General features: G+C 36.2%; 1 protein-coding gene across 7 annotated transcripts in view; it reads right to left on the reverse strand.

Moving 5' to 3' along the window:
- Positions 1 to 18557, reverse strand: part of SKIC3 (SKI3 subunit of superkiller complex) — a 91528-nt gene that overhangs the window by 23357 nt on the left and 49614 nt on the right. For all 7 annotated transcript variants that reach the window (XM_022592620.3, XM_089909116.1, XM_089909115.1 and 4 more), the window contains 7 exons: positions 17805 to 17929; positions 16639 to 16762; positions 6752 to 6973; positions 5613 to 5685; positions 4690 to 4743; positions 4359 to 4470; positions 943 to 1071 (listed from right to left, as the gene is read on the reverse strand). In XM_022592620.3, coding sequence (XP_022448328.1) covers positions 943 to 1071; positions 4359 to 4470; positions 4690 to 4743; positions 5613 to 5685; positions 6752 to 6973; positions 16639 to 16762; positions 17805 to 17929 — 839 coding nt within the window. The remainder of the gene's footprint in view (positions 1 to 942; positions 1072 to 4358; positions 4471 to 4689; positions 4744 to 5612; positions 5686 to 6751; positions 6974 to 16638; positions 16763 to 17804; positions 17930 to 18557) is intronic.

The following is an 18557-nucleotide window of genomic DNA, read 5'->3' on the forward strand; positions in this document are numbered from 1 at the left end:
CTGTTCTTCTATCTTATATATAGTACTGTGAGGTTATTTTGGTCTTTAAATATAGATTTATATTTTGTTTATGTTTCTTTTAAGCAGTATATAGTTAGCTCTTGCTTTTTTATCCAGTCTGTCAATCTGTGCCTTTTAACTGGGGTATTTAGACCATTATACTTAACTTGATTATTGATATGGCTGGGTTTAACTCTATTGTGTTGTTTTCTCTTTATTCTATGTTCCCTTTTCCTCCTTTTTGTATTATATAATTCCATTTTTTCTTTACTGTCTACTTTAAGGTTTAGAGTATTCATCTTTAACGTGTCACAGTCTACCTTTAAGTACAGTTGACCCTCTGTATCTATGGATGTGGAACCCATGGATATGCAGAGTCAACTATTACTACATCATTTTATGTAAGGGAGTTGTGCATCGGTAGATTTTGGTATCTGAGGAGGGTCATGAAACAAATCCCCCACAAATCCTTACGGATGACTGTAATATTATACCACTTCACTTACAGTATAAAAACTTTACAACAAAATACTTCCATTTTCCCCTCCTGGCCTCTGTGCTATTGTCATATGTGTGTTAAACAGTAAATTACATGTTAAAGAGATTTCTATCGTGTGTCACTTGTGGATCTGTTTCTATTGATTGATTCTTCTCATTATGGGTGGTATTTTCCTGCTTATTTGCATGTCTATTAAGTTTTAACTGGATACCAGACATTGTGAATTTTACCTTGCTGAATGCTGGATATTTCTGTATTCCTGTAATGTTCTTGAGCTTTGTTCTGTATGCAGGTAAACTCCTTAAGCCTTGTTTTTAAGCTTTGTTAGATGAGAATAAAATAGCCTTTCATGTAGGGCTAATTCTGCCTACTACCTTTTGGCAATATCCTTTTGAATTCTTTATCTTGAATATATCATGTATGAAATGCTTTTTTAAACTTACTTGAAGCAGAAACAGCAGATAACAGTGCCAAGTGTAAATCCATCCTCTTTGGCTGAGTGTTCTTCACTAGGGCCAGTTTATCATCAGCATGACAAGCTGCCATTAGCCCAGCCCAGACAGCAGGATCACCTAAACACAGGAAATACAGTTAGGAGGCTGTCAATACCAACATGTTGCTGAAAAACTACCAAAAATGAAAGTAAGAGTTTACAAATACCAACAAATGAAATAAAATAGTATCTCCTCCAGAAAAATTCCATTTTCTTCAAGAAAAACTAGTTCATAAGGCACATTACTATATTCATCCTTTAAGATTTGCCACTTTGGGGCTTCCCTGGTGGCGCAGTGGTTGAGAGTCCGCCTGCCGATGCAGGGGACACGGGTTCGTCCCCGGTCCGGGAAGATCCCACATGCCGTGGAGCGGCTGGGCTCGTGAGCCATGGCCGCTGAGCCTGCGCGTCCGGAGCCTGTGCTCCGCAATGGGAGAGGCCACAACAGTGAGAGGCCCGCGTACCGCAAAAAAAAAAAAAACAAAAAACAAAAACAGATTTGCCATTTTTTCCAAACACATCAGAGGATAAAAAATATCCTATTTAACTCTTCTTCCATGGCTGGTTACGTGAGTTGCCTAGAGTACTACGCTGTTGTGGAAAGGTCAATTACATTTACTTTCACTGAATACCAAGGGCAAGTCTCACAGAGACACTTGTGTTCATCACTGTCCCTATATTAAAGGCTCAGTCACAGGAAAAGGAAGATAACACAATTTCTCAGCTCTTAAGAAAAGTCCGAGACAAAGGAAAAGCTCAAGACAACTCCATTTTACCTATGTTCTAACAGCCAGGCATAAAAGTCACTTTATCATTCCAAGGAAGCAATTATGATTACACTGATGTATCCCTTCATCCATTTGATCTTTCCTTCCTTCCTTCACACCTTGATATAGCTTCAGGGGAAGAGGGAAAGCCCAATAGCAGTGGGTTGAGAAGGTAATAAAAGAGATTATGAGTATAGACTCCTCTTTTCAAGGAAGTTAATTGTGAAAAGAGAAAGCTGGATTGGGATTTGGAACTTAGGCTTTTTAATTTGCTTGGTCTTTTGTTTCACAAATCGTATTTTGCAGGTTAATATTTACATGGTTAATATTTTCAGTCCTATTACCCTTAAAAAAACAAATGGATAATTTTTAAATCCTACAAGGGGTTCCAGTTAACAATACAGTCATTTAAACATACTTCTTAGCTCTAGTTTTTCATTTTTTTCTTACCTAACTGCCCCATTCAATATATATCTCCTATCAAATGGCTGAAATACATGTATTTCATTTATAGACAGTATTACTGCTAATTGTACAAGAATCATTAGAAATCTTATGTAGACCAAAAATGTTTATAAAAAATTAAATACATACCTTGATATTATAAAATAATTTCTGCCCACATAATGCTTACCTTATTTTAAATATCATAAGACAAAATCAAATCCAGAATAAGAAAATAGGGACCATTTCCTACAATTTATGGTGAGATCTGAATACTATAAAATGAAAGGCAGATGACTGAATCTTAGATCTGGATTTTAGGTCTAACAATGCCACTGATTAACTGTGCAGCCGCTCTTCCTTTGGAACACATACTTCTACAAAATAAGGCATCTAAATCAGATGATGCCTCAGGTGCCCTCAGGTCTAAAATCCTATAATTCCAGTTGAAGTGGACTCAATTTTTGTGTTTGTAAGATTAAGTGAACAACTCATTTAAGGATCTTAGGGTATTCTATAGTTTAGATTTTGGGAGGGGGATGGACATTAGCTGGCAGCAATTTCTTTTGTCACAATTCAAAAGAATTGCTGTCTTCATGAACTCTTCTACAGATAACCAGCAACTCAAATTCCCTATGAAACAAAGTGATAATATAAATATTATAATATATATGTGTATACACATATATATATAATTTATACATATATGTATATACACATATATATAATTTATACTATATATATACTAGAAACCTAAAAAAAAATTAATATGGTTTGCTAAAAATACCTTTTAATATCACAGAAGTACTAATCTAACAGACATTGGATTTCTTTCCATTCAATTCTAAATTCCTGGGATTATATTTAAATTTCTGAAAAGATTCCTTGGAGTACCATCTATCAAAATTGTACTTTGTCTAACTAAAGATCTACAAAGGTTAGATGTACAGCTACTACACATAACTACAATTACATTCACTTTCACTGGACTCCAAACAAGTCTCAAATAAGCACTCAGCTTCATCAGTCAGTCCTTGTTTTAAGCTTCCTATATGACTCTGCTTCCTTGTTTATGAATTTCTCCAGATAATATGGGAAAATCAGAAAAAATGATTAGAGAAGATCTTAGCTGGGCAATCTCACCTTTCTAAAGTGTATGCCATGTACACAATCAGAGGCTAACATCTATCATTCTAGATCCACAGTAAGAATTCTTGAGAGTAATTCTATATCTAATACTTGTTTGGGAACACCTTTAAAAATCAGAAACTTACCTAACATAGAACATAGATAAAACCAAATGTTTAGGATTTCTTTTTGTTCTAGTTCAAAAATGAAAGAAAGAATAAACCACAGGACATTGGTCTGTTTACTTGTTTTATAAAATAATCTCTGAAGTTTAGTTAGATCCTTATCATTTATTGTGAAGATAGTACTGAACCTGTTCTTTGTATGTTTCCCCACAGTCCCTGGCCAAAAGCAATAGCATTCTGATCCAGCAAATGTTTGAAGTGCTCTGGGGGAATACACTGTTTAAAGCTATATTTCATGTTAAAAATAATGTTATGTAAAAATACATCCCATAACCCTACTTTGTTAGACATTCCAATCCTCTATAGCATTTCTCCAGCCGTGGTAACGGAAGCATGCTGATGCAGGTTACATGCAGTTCCTCAGTGCCTTTTGTGACCAATGGCATACATACGACTCTGGTTAGAACTAAGAAATTAGTTCATGTGAGGCCAGCACCTTGGCAGTTCTAACAGTTACCATAGAAGACATATCTCCACTCTTCAAGAAGTTAACTACACATAAAAATAACTAAACATGTTTATTAAATAATTTAGTAGCTATAAATAAACCTCATTAAACCAGACTGATGGAAAACAGAAATAAAACCACTTTTTGAAAATATATAATTCAGAGTTTCGATAATGGTTAATGAAGTCTTTATACAGATATTCCTTTGAGCCTGTTTCAATAACTGATTATCTCTTAAATATCAGTAGCTGAATGCAGTAATCAAATAATATGCAAGATCTTAAAATATTTTAAAATTCCCTTCTTATTTCATAAAAATACAAACTTTGCTTCTTTAACACAAATGCAAGATGGACGGAATCCTAAATAATGAAATGGATCACATTATATTCACCTGGAGAAAGGAGAGCTGCCTTCTGAATGGCTTTTAGTGCAGTATTTTTCTCACCATCTGCTGAACTGCTTCCCACAGCCAACTGATTTACTGCAGTGTATAGTAGTGCCTTCTACAAAGAGAAAGGAAGGGTGTTAATCAATTCTCTTTATAGCTCCCTGACTTTCAAAGTGACTAAAAGTAGTACTATATTGGATATTATGTGACCCCTAAGCCTAAGAAGAAAAATTATTCATCAATAATATTATTTAACAGTAAATAATATTATTTAACATTTCCAATGTTAATAATAATATTATTTAACATTTCCTTTGAATTGGGGCAAACTAACCTTTCCATGATTTGAGTCCAGAATATGAGCCACATTTCCTGCTACCGCACCTCCCTATAATAGTAAACAAATTATTACTTATATAAATGCATAAACTTTCACAAAAAAGTAAAAATTAAGACTGATAAAATCTTTACATTAAGTCATTTGAAAGGTTCAGCTTTATCACATTTGTAACTTTTAAACTCCTTAAGTACCAACTTTAAAAAAGCAGTTTAATATTTTTATAAAAGAAAATCTTTTCTACTATGATCAGTTCAACTCTCCTCTTTTAAAATATCATTAAAGGTCCAAAAGTTACGTGACTTTACAGTAGTAACAAACAAATATACGATTTTCTAACAATATACAAGATTGTGAAACGAAGACTGAAAGAAAAAAAAGAGAGACCACAAAACTTATTTTAAGATAAACTAACACAGTTTTACTCCATGAAAATTTAGCATTTTTAAAATGTCCACAGTTCCCAGTAAAATAAGTTACTAAAGTTCAGAGCATCATGAACCTCACCACCACCACCTCAATATTCAACTCAGTACTAAAAGTAAGGAAAATATACATAGCACGATAGTTTTCATAAAGTCGATCTGAAATCCTTAATTTAAAAAAATTCAATTAGACATTTTACCTGAAAAAGAAAGTGAATTATAAGAATAACATAACAATCTATACATGTTCAAAAAAGTCCACCTCCTTCTTTGTATCTTCCATAACACCCAGAGCAGTACAACAGTACATGGAAGAAACTCCGTGTACTACTTGTTGAATGACTAATGAAAAACTTCACTAAATAACAGAACTCCCTTGCTCTATTAGTTAATTATTTTCCAGAATGATAATGTTAATATTGATACTTTAAAATTATATTATATACCACATCGTAAGTTATTTTGTCTTTTGCTAGAATTTAGAACATTACTCACCTTTGCATTTCGTTGAGTATACTGAGCAACTACTCGGGACAACAAAGACCAAAGAGCAGGATCAGCTGGGTTACTATAATGATCATCAAAAGCAGAGGGCTTAGAGATGGTAGTTACTTTAATCACAGAGAGTACCCCCCAAAATCAACATTTTATTTAGTATCTAAGTTAAAAATCTTTTAGACATCTAAAACAAGTTCAAGTTAATTCTCTACATGTGGTTAAAAGTGACTGAATTTTTAGAAACATACTTTATATCTCCTATATACACCTACAGTTTTTATTAAAATAAGAAAGAAAAATCAGCAATGTGATGATTACAGAACCATGAGATCCAATTAGGAAAGGTTAAGGAAATTTTAATACATTGTGTTCAAAGAAAACACAGAGATGAGAACTGTGGAAGGAAAATAAACTACAGATGTAACACTTTACTGCTAAAAATAAATCTAATAAATAACTGCTGTTGCTAGTGATAACAGGTTTCTATTTTCCAAATTTTGAATATTAATGAATGTTTGAGTGGCCAAAAAATTCCTAAAACCATCAAACTGGACGGTATCAGATAACAAACTGACAATATCACAAACTTGAGAATTTGTAAGGGCTTTCATATTAAAACAAGATTTGGTACAGGAGAATTTGGGGAAAATGTTTTGTGGCCAGTTACAGGTCCTCTATGAGTCCTCCATGTATAAACTGCCTTTACGCAGTATTTCTAATTTTTTAAAAAGCTTAAAAATCTGTCAATTTGTCAAAAATTGTATCTTTATTCTTAAAATTTGCATTTATTGTATTATTAATGAAGTTTCAGATATTTTCTTGTAAATTAACCATTTTTATTCCTTCATTTGTGAATAAACTTTTCATGTTCTTAAAAAAAAAAAAAAACAACAAGATTTGGGCCTTAATCTGAAAGATTTTCTGTTCTCTCTTTACCAACTGAATTTTTTATTTAAATTTTTAGAGGTGAAATAACATGGAGTCAGTTACCTGATCCTATGTACAGTTTCATAAAACCACAACTTGGTTTCCAAATATATATGCTTACCTCATTATATAGTCTTAATAAGGTCCAAACATCAAAGACAACTTCATCAAGTATAACTAGACCCCAAGTTCACAAGTACAGAATTTACCTGTGAACAGCTTTAGACGCTTGTCTCTGCACTGCCACAGTGCGACCCTGCAGTGCATAGATCGCTGAAGTAAGAAGACACCTCTGATAATCATTGTCTTTCTGTTTGCAGTGCTTCAGTAACTCATTAAGTGCAGCTTTGGACAGTGTTGCATCCTGCATTGCCAATCCTAGAGCACACAGGGCTTGAAGGCTTTCCTTGGTTGGTTCTTTTAAGATAGAGCTGTAAATATATTTTTAATTGCCTATTAGCCATGAGTACAATAGTCTGTAACTATTAAAACATACTTAACAGTTGGTAGAAAAAACAATTTACTTATAGATTCACCAAACTACAGTCTGGCTTTAAGATAACTATAAAACTAAGTTCCATGGTTTCTAGGAAGAGTAATTTCCCTGAATTTCTTTTTTTTTTTTTTTGGCTGTGTCAGGTCTTTAGCTGTGGCGCGCAGGCTCTGTAGTTTGCGACATGCAGGCTCAGTAGCTGTGGCGCGTGGCTTAGTTGCCCCATGGCATGTGGGATCTTAGTTCCCCAACCAGGGATCAAACCCATGTCACCTGCATTGCAGGACAGATTCTTTACCACTGGACCACCAGGGAAGTCCCGTTTCCCTGAATTTCTGAAGCAGTTAAAAGTACCAATGGCCTTCGCAGTGCATCAATAGCCAAATTTCCTTTCTGGTCATTTTATCTACGTTTAGAAACAAATATACAGCACAGTCTCTTTGGGTCACAGTTCTAGGTAAATAATTAGAATAATTTCGCTAAAATATTTAGTTCCAATAAAATCCTAAAAGGTATGAATAATAAAGAAAAATCCTTAACCTAAGATCTGATTTTTATCATTTGCAAAAAGCTTTTGTCTTATTGTTCTGTGGTATTTGAAACAAGAGCAATATATAATAATTACAAAAACTGTCTATATCCACCATATTCCAAGTGAGCACATTTATAATTGAAGGAGAATTTAAATTTTGTATGTAAACATCCAGCTTTTTTCTTTTCCTTCTTCAGCTGTGAAATCTGATTTAGCCTTATGGAGGTAAAAGTCAATAATGTACAGGAATCCTTACTAATTAAAATGAAGAAAACCTGAGCTCTTTATAAACTTAACAGTACTTCTAATAATAATTATGAATGTTGTACTGTAACAAAACATAGGAACTTTGAAAATTTTGTTAAACAAAGTTCATTAAAATATAATATAAACAGCTGTAACATTATAAAATATCACATACCTACCACTATGTCTTTCTATTATTTTGGGGGAGGGGACAACAAGCTGTTTAGAATTTGATTTTGACAAACAGCTACAAAGTCATGAATTTTCATGGGCAGCTCTGGAGTAAACTTAAAGCATCCACAGTAACTCTTTTTATGATAAGGGTTAATAGATGGAGGCATCCAAATATGGAAGAATATCAATTAGTTATAGTCATTTCCATCAATATAAATAAACCACACCATAAGTTGTAACTAAAAAAAAGAAAGCAAATAGTAAAATATAAATTCCAATACTAACAACAAAAGAAGAAATTCTAATTTGTGCCTTGGTTCAAAAGAGGACAAACCTATATACTCTAACATGTATTAATATACAAAATCTAGGGACTTCCCTGGTGGAACGGTGGTTAAGAATCCGCCTGCCAATGCAGAGGACACGGGTTCGAGCCCTGGTCCAGGAAGATCCCACATGCTGCAGAGCAACTAAGCCCGTGCACCACAACTACTGAGCCTGCACTCTAGAGCCCATGAGCCACAACTACTGAGCCAGCATGCCACAACTACTGAAGCCCACACACCTACAGCCTGTGCTCTGCAATAAGAGAAGCCACCACAAATGAGAAGCCTGCACACCGCAACAAAGAGTAGCCCCTGCTCACCGCAACTAGAGAAAGCCCACGCACAGCAACGAAGACCCAATGCAGCCAAAAAAAAAAACAAAAAACAAAATCTAAATTATTACTGAAATGACTACATCCCATTAAGCTAACACATGCTGAATGCACGGTACCTGCATGTTGTCCTGTACCACGTGCTAGAATTTTACATGTAGTTATTTATATCAAAAATTCTATGATGCTGGTAACCAGATTTTTTCCCCTTATGTATTGAACTTATTCACACTCCGCCTAAGCACCAAGGACACTGCTTTGTTCCCAACATAAGAATGCCAAACAAGATGAATAAAGAACAGGTAACTGAATTATTCATAGAAAGGAAGTCAAAGAAAAGAATGCCAAGGCGCAGGAAAGGGAGCAGTTTGCAGTGTTAAGTTTGAAAGATGACACGCAGAGAACCAAAAACAAAGAAAAAAACATAGATCAGATAAAATACCTAGCCCTGGATCCAACAACACAAAAAAAGGAGGTAAAGGTTTTCCCTCATAAGAGGAGAAAAGAACAAGAAAATATTCTACTATTTTTCCCCACTTCTACTAATGTTCAGAACAGTTTCATTTACTGTTTTAAACAGTAACCCGAGACTAATCTAATCACAACTAATTTGGTGTTACTTTTGCTCTTCATTACTGCAGCAACATATTAGCATCTATGATTCTTTTTCTCAAGCTATTTGCAAATTTGGATATTCTGAACATATATTCACGTTACATGAGTATATCCATGTAAAGTGACAAGATTTTTTAAATTCTGATTGGTTTTCTCAAAATAGCTAAGAGGAGGAGAAAGAACTGCTTATTTATTATACAAGAAAATTACTTTAATCAGGATGGAACAAAAGTATCAGCACGAATAAACAAAACCAAAGCTTATTGTATAGAAGTCATTCTCAACTAGTACCATCTAGTCATCTCCATCCCCCTAACCTTTGGCACGGGAGCATAATTTGGAGATGTGGGGGCACTTCTTTCGTTTCCACAATGATTGAGGAGTGCTGTTAGCATCTAACAGACGGGGGACAAGGATAAGATCTTCCTGCAATGGGGGAAACAATTCCGTACTATGAAGATCTGTACCACTGAAAATGCCAACAGAGCACTCACTGATAACCACTGTCCAATAGCATCCATTAATCATCTCCTGCTTTTTAAGGAATTAATAAGGTCAATGTACCCCCCACACAAAATATTTCGAAAAGTCAAAAAATACCATACGTGGCCTCCCTGGTGGCGCAGTGGTTAGGAATCCACCTGCCAATGCAGGGGTCATGGGTTTGAGCCCTGATCTGGGATGATCCCACATGCTGTAGAGCAACTAAGCCCATGAGACACAACAACTGAGCCTGTGCTCTAGAGCCCGTGAGCCACAACTACTGAGCCTGTGTGCCACAACTATGAAGCCCATGTGCCTAGAGCCCATGCTGCACAACAAAAGAAGCCACTGCGATAAGAAGCCTGCAGAGATTGGAACAAAGATGGTGGAGTAGAAGGACGTGCTCCCACTTCCGCTTGTGACAACACCAGAATCACAACTAGCTGCTGGACAGTCATCAACAGGAAGACACTGGAACTCTCCAAAAAAGATACCCCACATCCAAAGACAAAGGAGAAACCACAATGAGACGGCAGGAGGGGCATAATCACAGTAAAATCAAATCTCATAACTGGTGGGCGGGTGACTCACAGGCTGGAGAACACTTACACCACAGAAGTCCACCCACTGGAGTGAAGGTTCTGAGCCCCATGTCAGGCTTCCCAACCTGGGGGTCTGGCAACGGGAGGAGGAATTCCTAGAAAATCAGACTTTGAAGCCTAGTGGGATTTGATTGCAGGACTTCGACAGGACTGGCGGAAAGAGAGACTCCACTCTTGGAGGGCACACACAAAGTAGTGTGCGCATCGGGACCCAGGGGAAGGAGCAGTGACCCCAGGGGAGACTGAACCAGAACTACCTGCTAGTGTAGGAAGGTCTACTGCAGAGGTGGGGGATGGCTCTGTCTCACTGTGAGGACAATGACACTGGCAGCAGAAGTTCTGGGAAGTACTCCTTGGCACGAGCCCTTAGCCCCACCAAAGAGCCCAGGTAGGCTCCAGTGTTGGGTTGCCTCAGGCCAAACAACCAACAGGGAGGGAACCCAGCCACACCCATCAGCAGTCAAGTGGACTAAGGTTTTACTGAGCTCTGCCCACCAGAGCAACGCCCAGCTCTACCCACCACCAGTCCCTCCCATCAGGGAACTTGCACAAGCCTCTTAGATAGCCTCATCCACCAGAGGGCAGACAGCAGAAGCAAGAACTACAATCCTGCAGCCTGTGGAACAAAAACCACATTCAAAGAAAGACAGACAACATGAAAAGGCACAGGGCTATGTACCAGATGAAGAAATAAGATAAAACCCCAGAAAAACAACTAAATGAAGTGGAGATAGGCAACCTCCTTGAAAAAGAATTCAGAATAATGATAGTGAAGATGATCTAGGACCTCAGAAAACGAATGGAGGCAAAGATCGAGAAGATGCAAGAAATGTTTAACAAAGAACTAGAAGAATTAAAAAACGAACAAACAGAGATGAACAATACAATAACTGAAATGAAAACTACACTAGAAGGAATCAATAACAGAATAACTGAGGCAGAAGAACGGATAAGTGACCTGGAAGACAGAATGGTGGAATTCACTGGTGCAGAACAGACTAAAGAAAAAAGAATGAAAAGAAATGAAGACAGCCTAAGAGACCTCTGGGACAACATTAAATGCAACATTCGCATTATAGGGGTCCCAGAAGGAGAAGAGACAGAGAAAGGATCAGAGAAAATATTTGAAGAGATTATAGTCGAAAACTTCCCTAACATGGGAAAGGAAATAGCCATCCAAGTCCAGGAAGTGCAGAGAGTCCCACACACGATAAACCCAAGGAGAAACACGCCAAGACACATAGTAATCAAATTGGCAAAAATTAAAGACAAAGAAAAATTATTAAAAGCAGCAAGGGAAAAATGACAAATAACATACAAGGGAACTGCCATAAGGTTAACAGCTGATTTCTCAGCAGAAACTCTACAAGCCAGAAGGGAGTGGCATGATACACTTAAAGTGATGAAAGGTAAGACCCCACAACCAAGATTACTCTACCCAGCAAGGATCTCATTCAGATTCGATGGAGAAATCAAAAGCTTTACAGACAAGCAAAAGCTAAGAGAATTCAGCACCACCAAACCAGCTCTACAACAAATGCTAAAGGAACTTCTCTAAGTGGGAAACACAAGAGAAGAAAAGGACCTACAAAAACAAACATAAAACTATTAAGAAAATGGTCATAGGAACATACATATCGATAACTAAATTAAACATGAATGGATTAAATGCTCCAACAAAAAGACACAGGCTTGCTGAATGGATACAAAAACAAGACCCATATATATGCTGTCTACAAGAGAACCACTTCAGACCTAGGGACACATTCAGACTGAAAGTTAGGGGATGGAAAAAGATATTCCATGCAAATGGAAATCAAAAGAAAGCTGGAGTAGCAATACTCATATCAGATAAAACAGACTTTAAAATAAAGAATGTTACAAGAGACAAGGAACGACACTACATAATGATCAAGGGATCAATCCAAGAAGAAGATATAACAATTATAAATATATATGCATGCAACATAGGAGCATCTCAATACATAAGGCAACTGCTAACAGCTATAAAAGAGGAAATCGACAGTAACACAATAATAGTGGGGGACTTTAACACCTCATTTACACCAATGGACAGATCACCCAAATTGAAAATAAATACGGAAACACAAGCTTTAAATGACACAATAGACAAGATAGATTTAACTGATATTTATAGGACATTCCATCCAAAAACAGCAGATTACACTTTCTTCTCAAGTGCACACAGAACATTCTCCAGGATAGATCACATCTTGGGTCACAAATCAAGCCTCAGTAAATTTAAGAAAACTGAAATCATATAAAGCATCTTTTCTGACCACAATGCTATGAGATTAGAAATCAATTACAGGGAAAAAAACATAAAAAACACAAACACATGGAGGCTGAACAATATGTTACTGAATAACCAAGAGATCACTGAAGAAATCGAAGAGGAAATCAAAAAATACCTAGAGACAAATGACAATGAAAACATGACGATCCAAAACCTATAGGATGCAGCAAAAGCAGTTCTAAGGGGGACGTTTATAGCTATACAAGCCTACCTCAAGAAACAAAAATCTCAAATAAACAATCTAACCTTACACCTACAGGAACTAGAGAAAGAAGAACAAACAAAACCCAAAGTTAGCAGAAGGAAAGAAATCATAAAGATCAGAGCAGAAATAAATGAAATAGAAACAAAGAAAACAATAGCATGATCAATAAAACTAAAAGCTGGTTCTTGGAGAAGCTAAACAAAATTGATAAACCATTAACCAGACTCATCAAGAAAAAGAGGGAGAGGACTCAAATCAATAGAATTAGAAATGAAAAAGGAGAAGTTACAACAGACACCACAGAAATACAAAGTATCCTAAGAAACTACTACAAGCAACTCTATGCCAATAAAATGGACAACCTGGAAGAAATGGACAAATTCTTAGAAAGGTATAACCTTCCAAGACTGAACCAAGAAGAAATAGAAAATATGAACAGACCAATCACAAGATATGAAATTGAAACTGTGATTAAAAATCTTCCAACAAACAAAAGTCCAGGACCAGATAGCTTCACAGGTGAATTCTATCAAACATTCAGAGAAGAGCTAACACCCATCCTTCTCAAACTCTTCCAAAATATTGCAGAGGAAGGAAAACTCCCAAACTCATTCTATGAGGCCACCATCACACTGATACTAAAACCAGACAAAGATGCTACAAGAAAAGAAAATTACAGACCAATATCACTGATGAATATAGATGCAAAAATCCTCAACAAAAAATTAACAAACACAATCCAGCAACACATTAAAAGGATCATACACCATGATCAAGTGGGATTTATCCCAGGGATGCAAGGACTGTTCAATATACGCAAATCAACCAATGTGATACACCATATTAACAAATTGAATAAAAACCATATGATCATCTCAATAGATGCAGAAAAGGCTTTTGACAAAATTCAACACCAATTTATGATAAAAACTCTCCAGAAAGTGGGCAGAGAGGGAACCTACCTCAACATAATAAAGTCCATATACAACAAACCCACAGTAAACATCATTCTCAGTGGTGAAAAACTGAAAGCATTTCCTCTAAGATCAGGAACAAGGATGTCCACTCTCACCACTATTATTCAACATAGTTATGGAAGTCCTAACCGTGGAAATCAGAGAAGAAAGGCATAAAAGGAATACAAATTGGAAAAGAAGAAGTAAAACTGTCACTGTTTGCAGATGACATGATACTATACGTAGAGAATCCTAAAGATGCCACCAGAAAACTACTAGAGCTAATCAGTGAATCTGGTAAAATTGCAGGATACAAAATTAATATACAGAAATCTCTTGCATTCCTATACACTAATGATGAAAAATCTGAAAGAGAAATTAAGGAAATACTCCCACTTACCATTGCAGCAAAAAGAATAAAATACCTAGGAATAAACCTACCTAGGGAGACAAAAGACCTGTATGCAGAAATCTATAAGACACTGATGAAAGAAATTAAAGATGATACCAACAGATGGAGAGATATACCATGTTCTTGGATTAGAAGAATCAATATTGTGAAAATGACTATAGTACCCAAAGCAATCTACAGATTCAATGCTATCCCTATGAAATTACTAATGGCATTTTTTACGGAACTAGAACAAAAAATCTTAAAATTTGTATGGAGACACAAAAGACCCCAAGTAGCCAGTCTTGAGGGAAAAAAACGGAGCTGGAGGAATCAGACTCTGTGACTTCAGACTTTACTATAAAGCTACAGTAATCAAGACAATATGGTACTGGCACAAAAACAGAAATATAGATCAATGGAACAAGATAGAAAGCCCAGAGATAAACCCATGCACCTATGGTCAACTAATCTATGACAAAGGAGCCAAGGCTGTACAATATAGAAAAGACAGTCTCTTCAATAAGTGGTGCTGGGAAAACTGGACAGCTACATGTAAAAGAATGAAATTAGAACACTTCCTAACACCATATACAAAAATAAACTGAAAACGGATTAGAGACCTAAATGTAAGACCGGACACTATAAAACTCTTAGAGGAAAACATAGGAAGAACACTCTTTGACATAAATCACAGCAAGATCTTTTTTGATCCACCTCTTAGAGTAATGGAAATAAAAACAAAAATAAACAAATGGGACCTAATGAAACTTAAAAGCTTTTGCACAGCAAAGGAAACCATAAACAAGATGAAAAGACAACCCTCAGAATGGGACAAAATATTTGCAAACGAATCAATGGACAAAGGATTAATCCCCAAAATATATAAACAGCTCATGCAGCTCAATATTAAAAAAACAAACAACCCAATCCAAAAATGGGCAGAAGACCTAAATAGACATTTCTCCAAAGGAGACATACAGGTGGTGAAGAAGCACATGAAAAGCTGCTCAACATCACTAATTATCAGAGAAATGCAAATCAAAACTACAATGAGGTATCACCTCACACCAGTTAGAATGGGCATCATCAGAAAATCTACAAACATCAAATGCTGGAGAGGGTGCAGAGAAAAGGGAACCCTTTTGCACTGTTGGTGGGAAAGTAAATTGATACAGCCACTATGGAGAACAGTATGGAGGTTCCTTAAAAAACTAAAAATAGAATTACCATATGATTCAGCAATCCCACTACTGGGCATATACCCAGAGAAAACCATAATTCAAAAAGACACATGCATCCCAATGTTCATTGCAGAACTATTTACTGCAGCACTATTTACTATTTACTATTTATAGTCAGGTCATGGAAGCAACTTAAATGTCCAGAGACAGATGAATGGATAAAGAAGATGTGGTACATATATACAATGGAATAGTACTCAGCCATAAAAAGGAACAAAATTGGGTCATTTGTTTAGACGTGGATGGATGTAGAGACAATCATACAGAGTGAAGTAAGTCAGAAAGAGAAAAACAAATATCGTATGTTAACGCATATATGTGGAACCTAGAAAAATGGTACAGATGAACCGGTTTGCAGGGCAGAAACTGAGACACAGATGTAGAGAACAAACGTATGGACAGCAAGCAGGGAAAGCGGCCGGGGTGTGGGGATGGTGGTGTGATGAACTGGGCGATTGGCATTGACAGGTATATACTGATGTGTATAAAACTGATGACTAATAAGAACCTGCTGTATAAAAAAATAAATACAATAAAATTTAAAAATTAAAGAAAAAGAAGCCTGCACACAATGAAGAGTAGCCCCTGCTCACTGCAACCAGAGAAAAGCCCACGCGCAACAACCAAGACCCAACGCAGCCAAAAATAAAATAAAATAAATTATTTAAAAAAAAATACCATATAAGTAATCACAGATATCAGAGACTGTTATTTTATTAAATTATTCCAAAAATAAAGAAACAGTTACAATTTATATTGGTGTATATACACATTTTTAAAGACTCAACTTTAAATGAACTTTATCAGGTTAACCTGAATACGAAAGAGGAAAAAAAGTCTCTTTGGGAACTTACAGGGCCAGAAACAAGCCAGTTAATGACTGCCTTCATTAAAATTTTATGATCCGAAGAGATCAGCTGATCAATTACTGTTTTTAAAAAATAAATAATACACACAGAGTACAGGATGGTTTTGAAGGATTGGATGAATCCAGAATTTAAAATTAAGCCATGATCTCTAGCTCCACCTGTGACTGTCAGTTCAGAACCAGGTGGGTCCAATCCCTTTTGTTCACAAAAATGTTCCTGAAACATTAAGAACTTCACTTTATGTTCCTCCAAATTTTAACCCAATATTTAAGTATCTGGTCATGTCGAGTGTTGATGTCAACTATACATACCATTTAAATAACAATGTCTTGGCTACGTCCATTTTTCCTTGTTTATACTCCGCTATTGCCAGAGCTGTCAAGATATGAGCTTTGTCTTGCTCTGATTCAACAGTAGACAAGGCTCTCTCGTAGGCTGTTACATAGAGTTGGAAACAAAAACAAAACAATATAGAAGCAATCCTGACTGACAAATGGTGGGATATTTCCTTTCCTAATACTTTTTTTTTTTTTTTTTTTTTGCGGTACGCGGGCCTCTCACTGTTGTGGCCTCTCCGGTTGCGGAGCACAGGCTGCGGACGCGCAGGCTCAGCGGCCATGGCTCACGGGCCCAGCCGCTCCGCGGCACGTGGGATCTTCCCTGACCGGGGCACGAACCCGTGTCCCCTGCATCGGCAGGCGGGCTCTCAACCACTGCGCCACCAGGGAAGCCCACCTAATCCTATTTTTTAGAAGGGTCTAACTAAAATTACATCTTATTGTTCCCTTGATCTCAAGTGAATGGAATAAAAATTTAGAATATCTAAATTGGTTTAGCTGTTCCAAGGTGATTCTGGGAATATCATTTGGGTTATTATGTGATATTTCTCAATTTCCTTCTTTAGAATCTATAGGCAGGTTTGAATTACTATCTTCAAAAGAAGTGGAGGTCTAGAGCCATTGAGGTATCACCCAGATTCCCATGTACAGACCAGCAACTCCATTAAGCAGTACTTAAAATGAGCTGCACACACATAGGCTGGGCCATATATGTGGAAATGCACTCAATAAGCATTTCTGGAGAAACCAAAATGTATTATTACTAACAATGGTTGAGGCCTTCATTTATCAGAAATGTATATTGAAACACTGTGGAGTAGTAAATACTTGCTTTCAAATGCTACCTTATACACGTACCCTAAGTGATCTTGGGTCTGTTTCCTCATCTAAATAATAAAGATAAAATTCAGTTCGCAACACTGCTAAAAAGACTATTCATCATAATAATGTACTAAAGGAAGGAACAGATAAAAAGTACCTCTTAACGTTCCTGACTTTCAGTCAGAGTTTTAATAAACACTGCAACCCCTACCCCCATCTTAATATTACATCTTTCTGTATGTAAGCTCATCATGATTAAATTCTTCTCAGCTCTGGAAAAGTAGAAAGTATCCTTTAACTTTAAGCAACGCACTTACCTTTGCTGCTCTCTTTATACAGACCCTTCATAAATAAAGCCAATCCAAAACCTATGATGTCTTCTAACTCCTCAAGGGGTGTTGACTTAAAAGCCTGGATAGCTTTATCATATTCACCGATAGAACTAAGAAGCAAAACATAACTTACTTTTAATATCAAAAATCATTTTGGCTTATATCATCAAAATTCAGAAATATTATTATACTAAAGCTCTTTTAACAACTTAATCTACTTCATCTATCAGTGTTAAAGCTGTAGAAAAGCCTTATACTAAAATAGAAGGCGTTATCACTTATTTCAAACAGGATGCACTACGGGGATTTAACTTCACACTTTTAAATTATGTGTGAAAATGAACAGTTCTGCTGAATTACAAACTTTTTTTTTTAACAAACTTGAATTAAACTCTGTTATAAAAATAATTTCAAGTTGACTTTGATATAGAACTCTAATTTTTTAAGCTTAATATGTTAGTTAAATATTACCCTATGAGCATCTTTGACAAGCTTAGCAAGTCATAACCAAACCCAGCCTCCGTGTAAACTGTTTATCTGCACATCCATTTTTTTGGAGGGCATATAGATACACTAAAATCCCACAGACAAAACTATACATTATCTTTTCGGCATTTAATAGGAATAAAAGTAAAAATTGTTATACATGATACTAAAGTAGAACGCTTTTTTTTTTATTTTTTTTTGCGGTATGTGGGCCTCTCTCACTGTTGTGGCCTCTCCCGTTGCAGAGCACAG

This window comes from Delphinapterus leucas, chromosome 3 (genome assembly GCF_059928025.1).
Source record: "Delphinapterus leucas isolate spDelLeu-1000000601 "Yukka" chromosome 3, BTC_Dleu_Yukka2, whole genome shotgun sequence".
Lineage (NCBI taxonomy): Eukaryota > Metazoa > Chordata > Mammalia > Artiodactyla > Monodontidae > Delphinapterus > Delphinapterus leucas.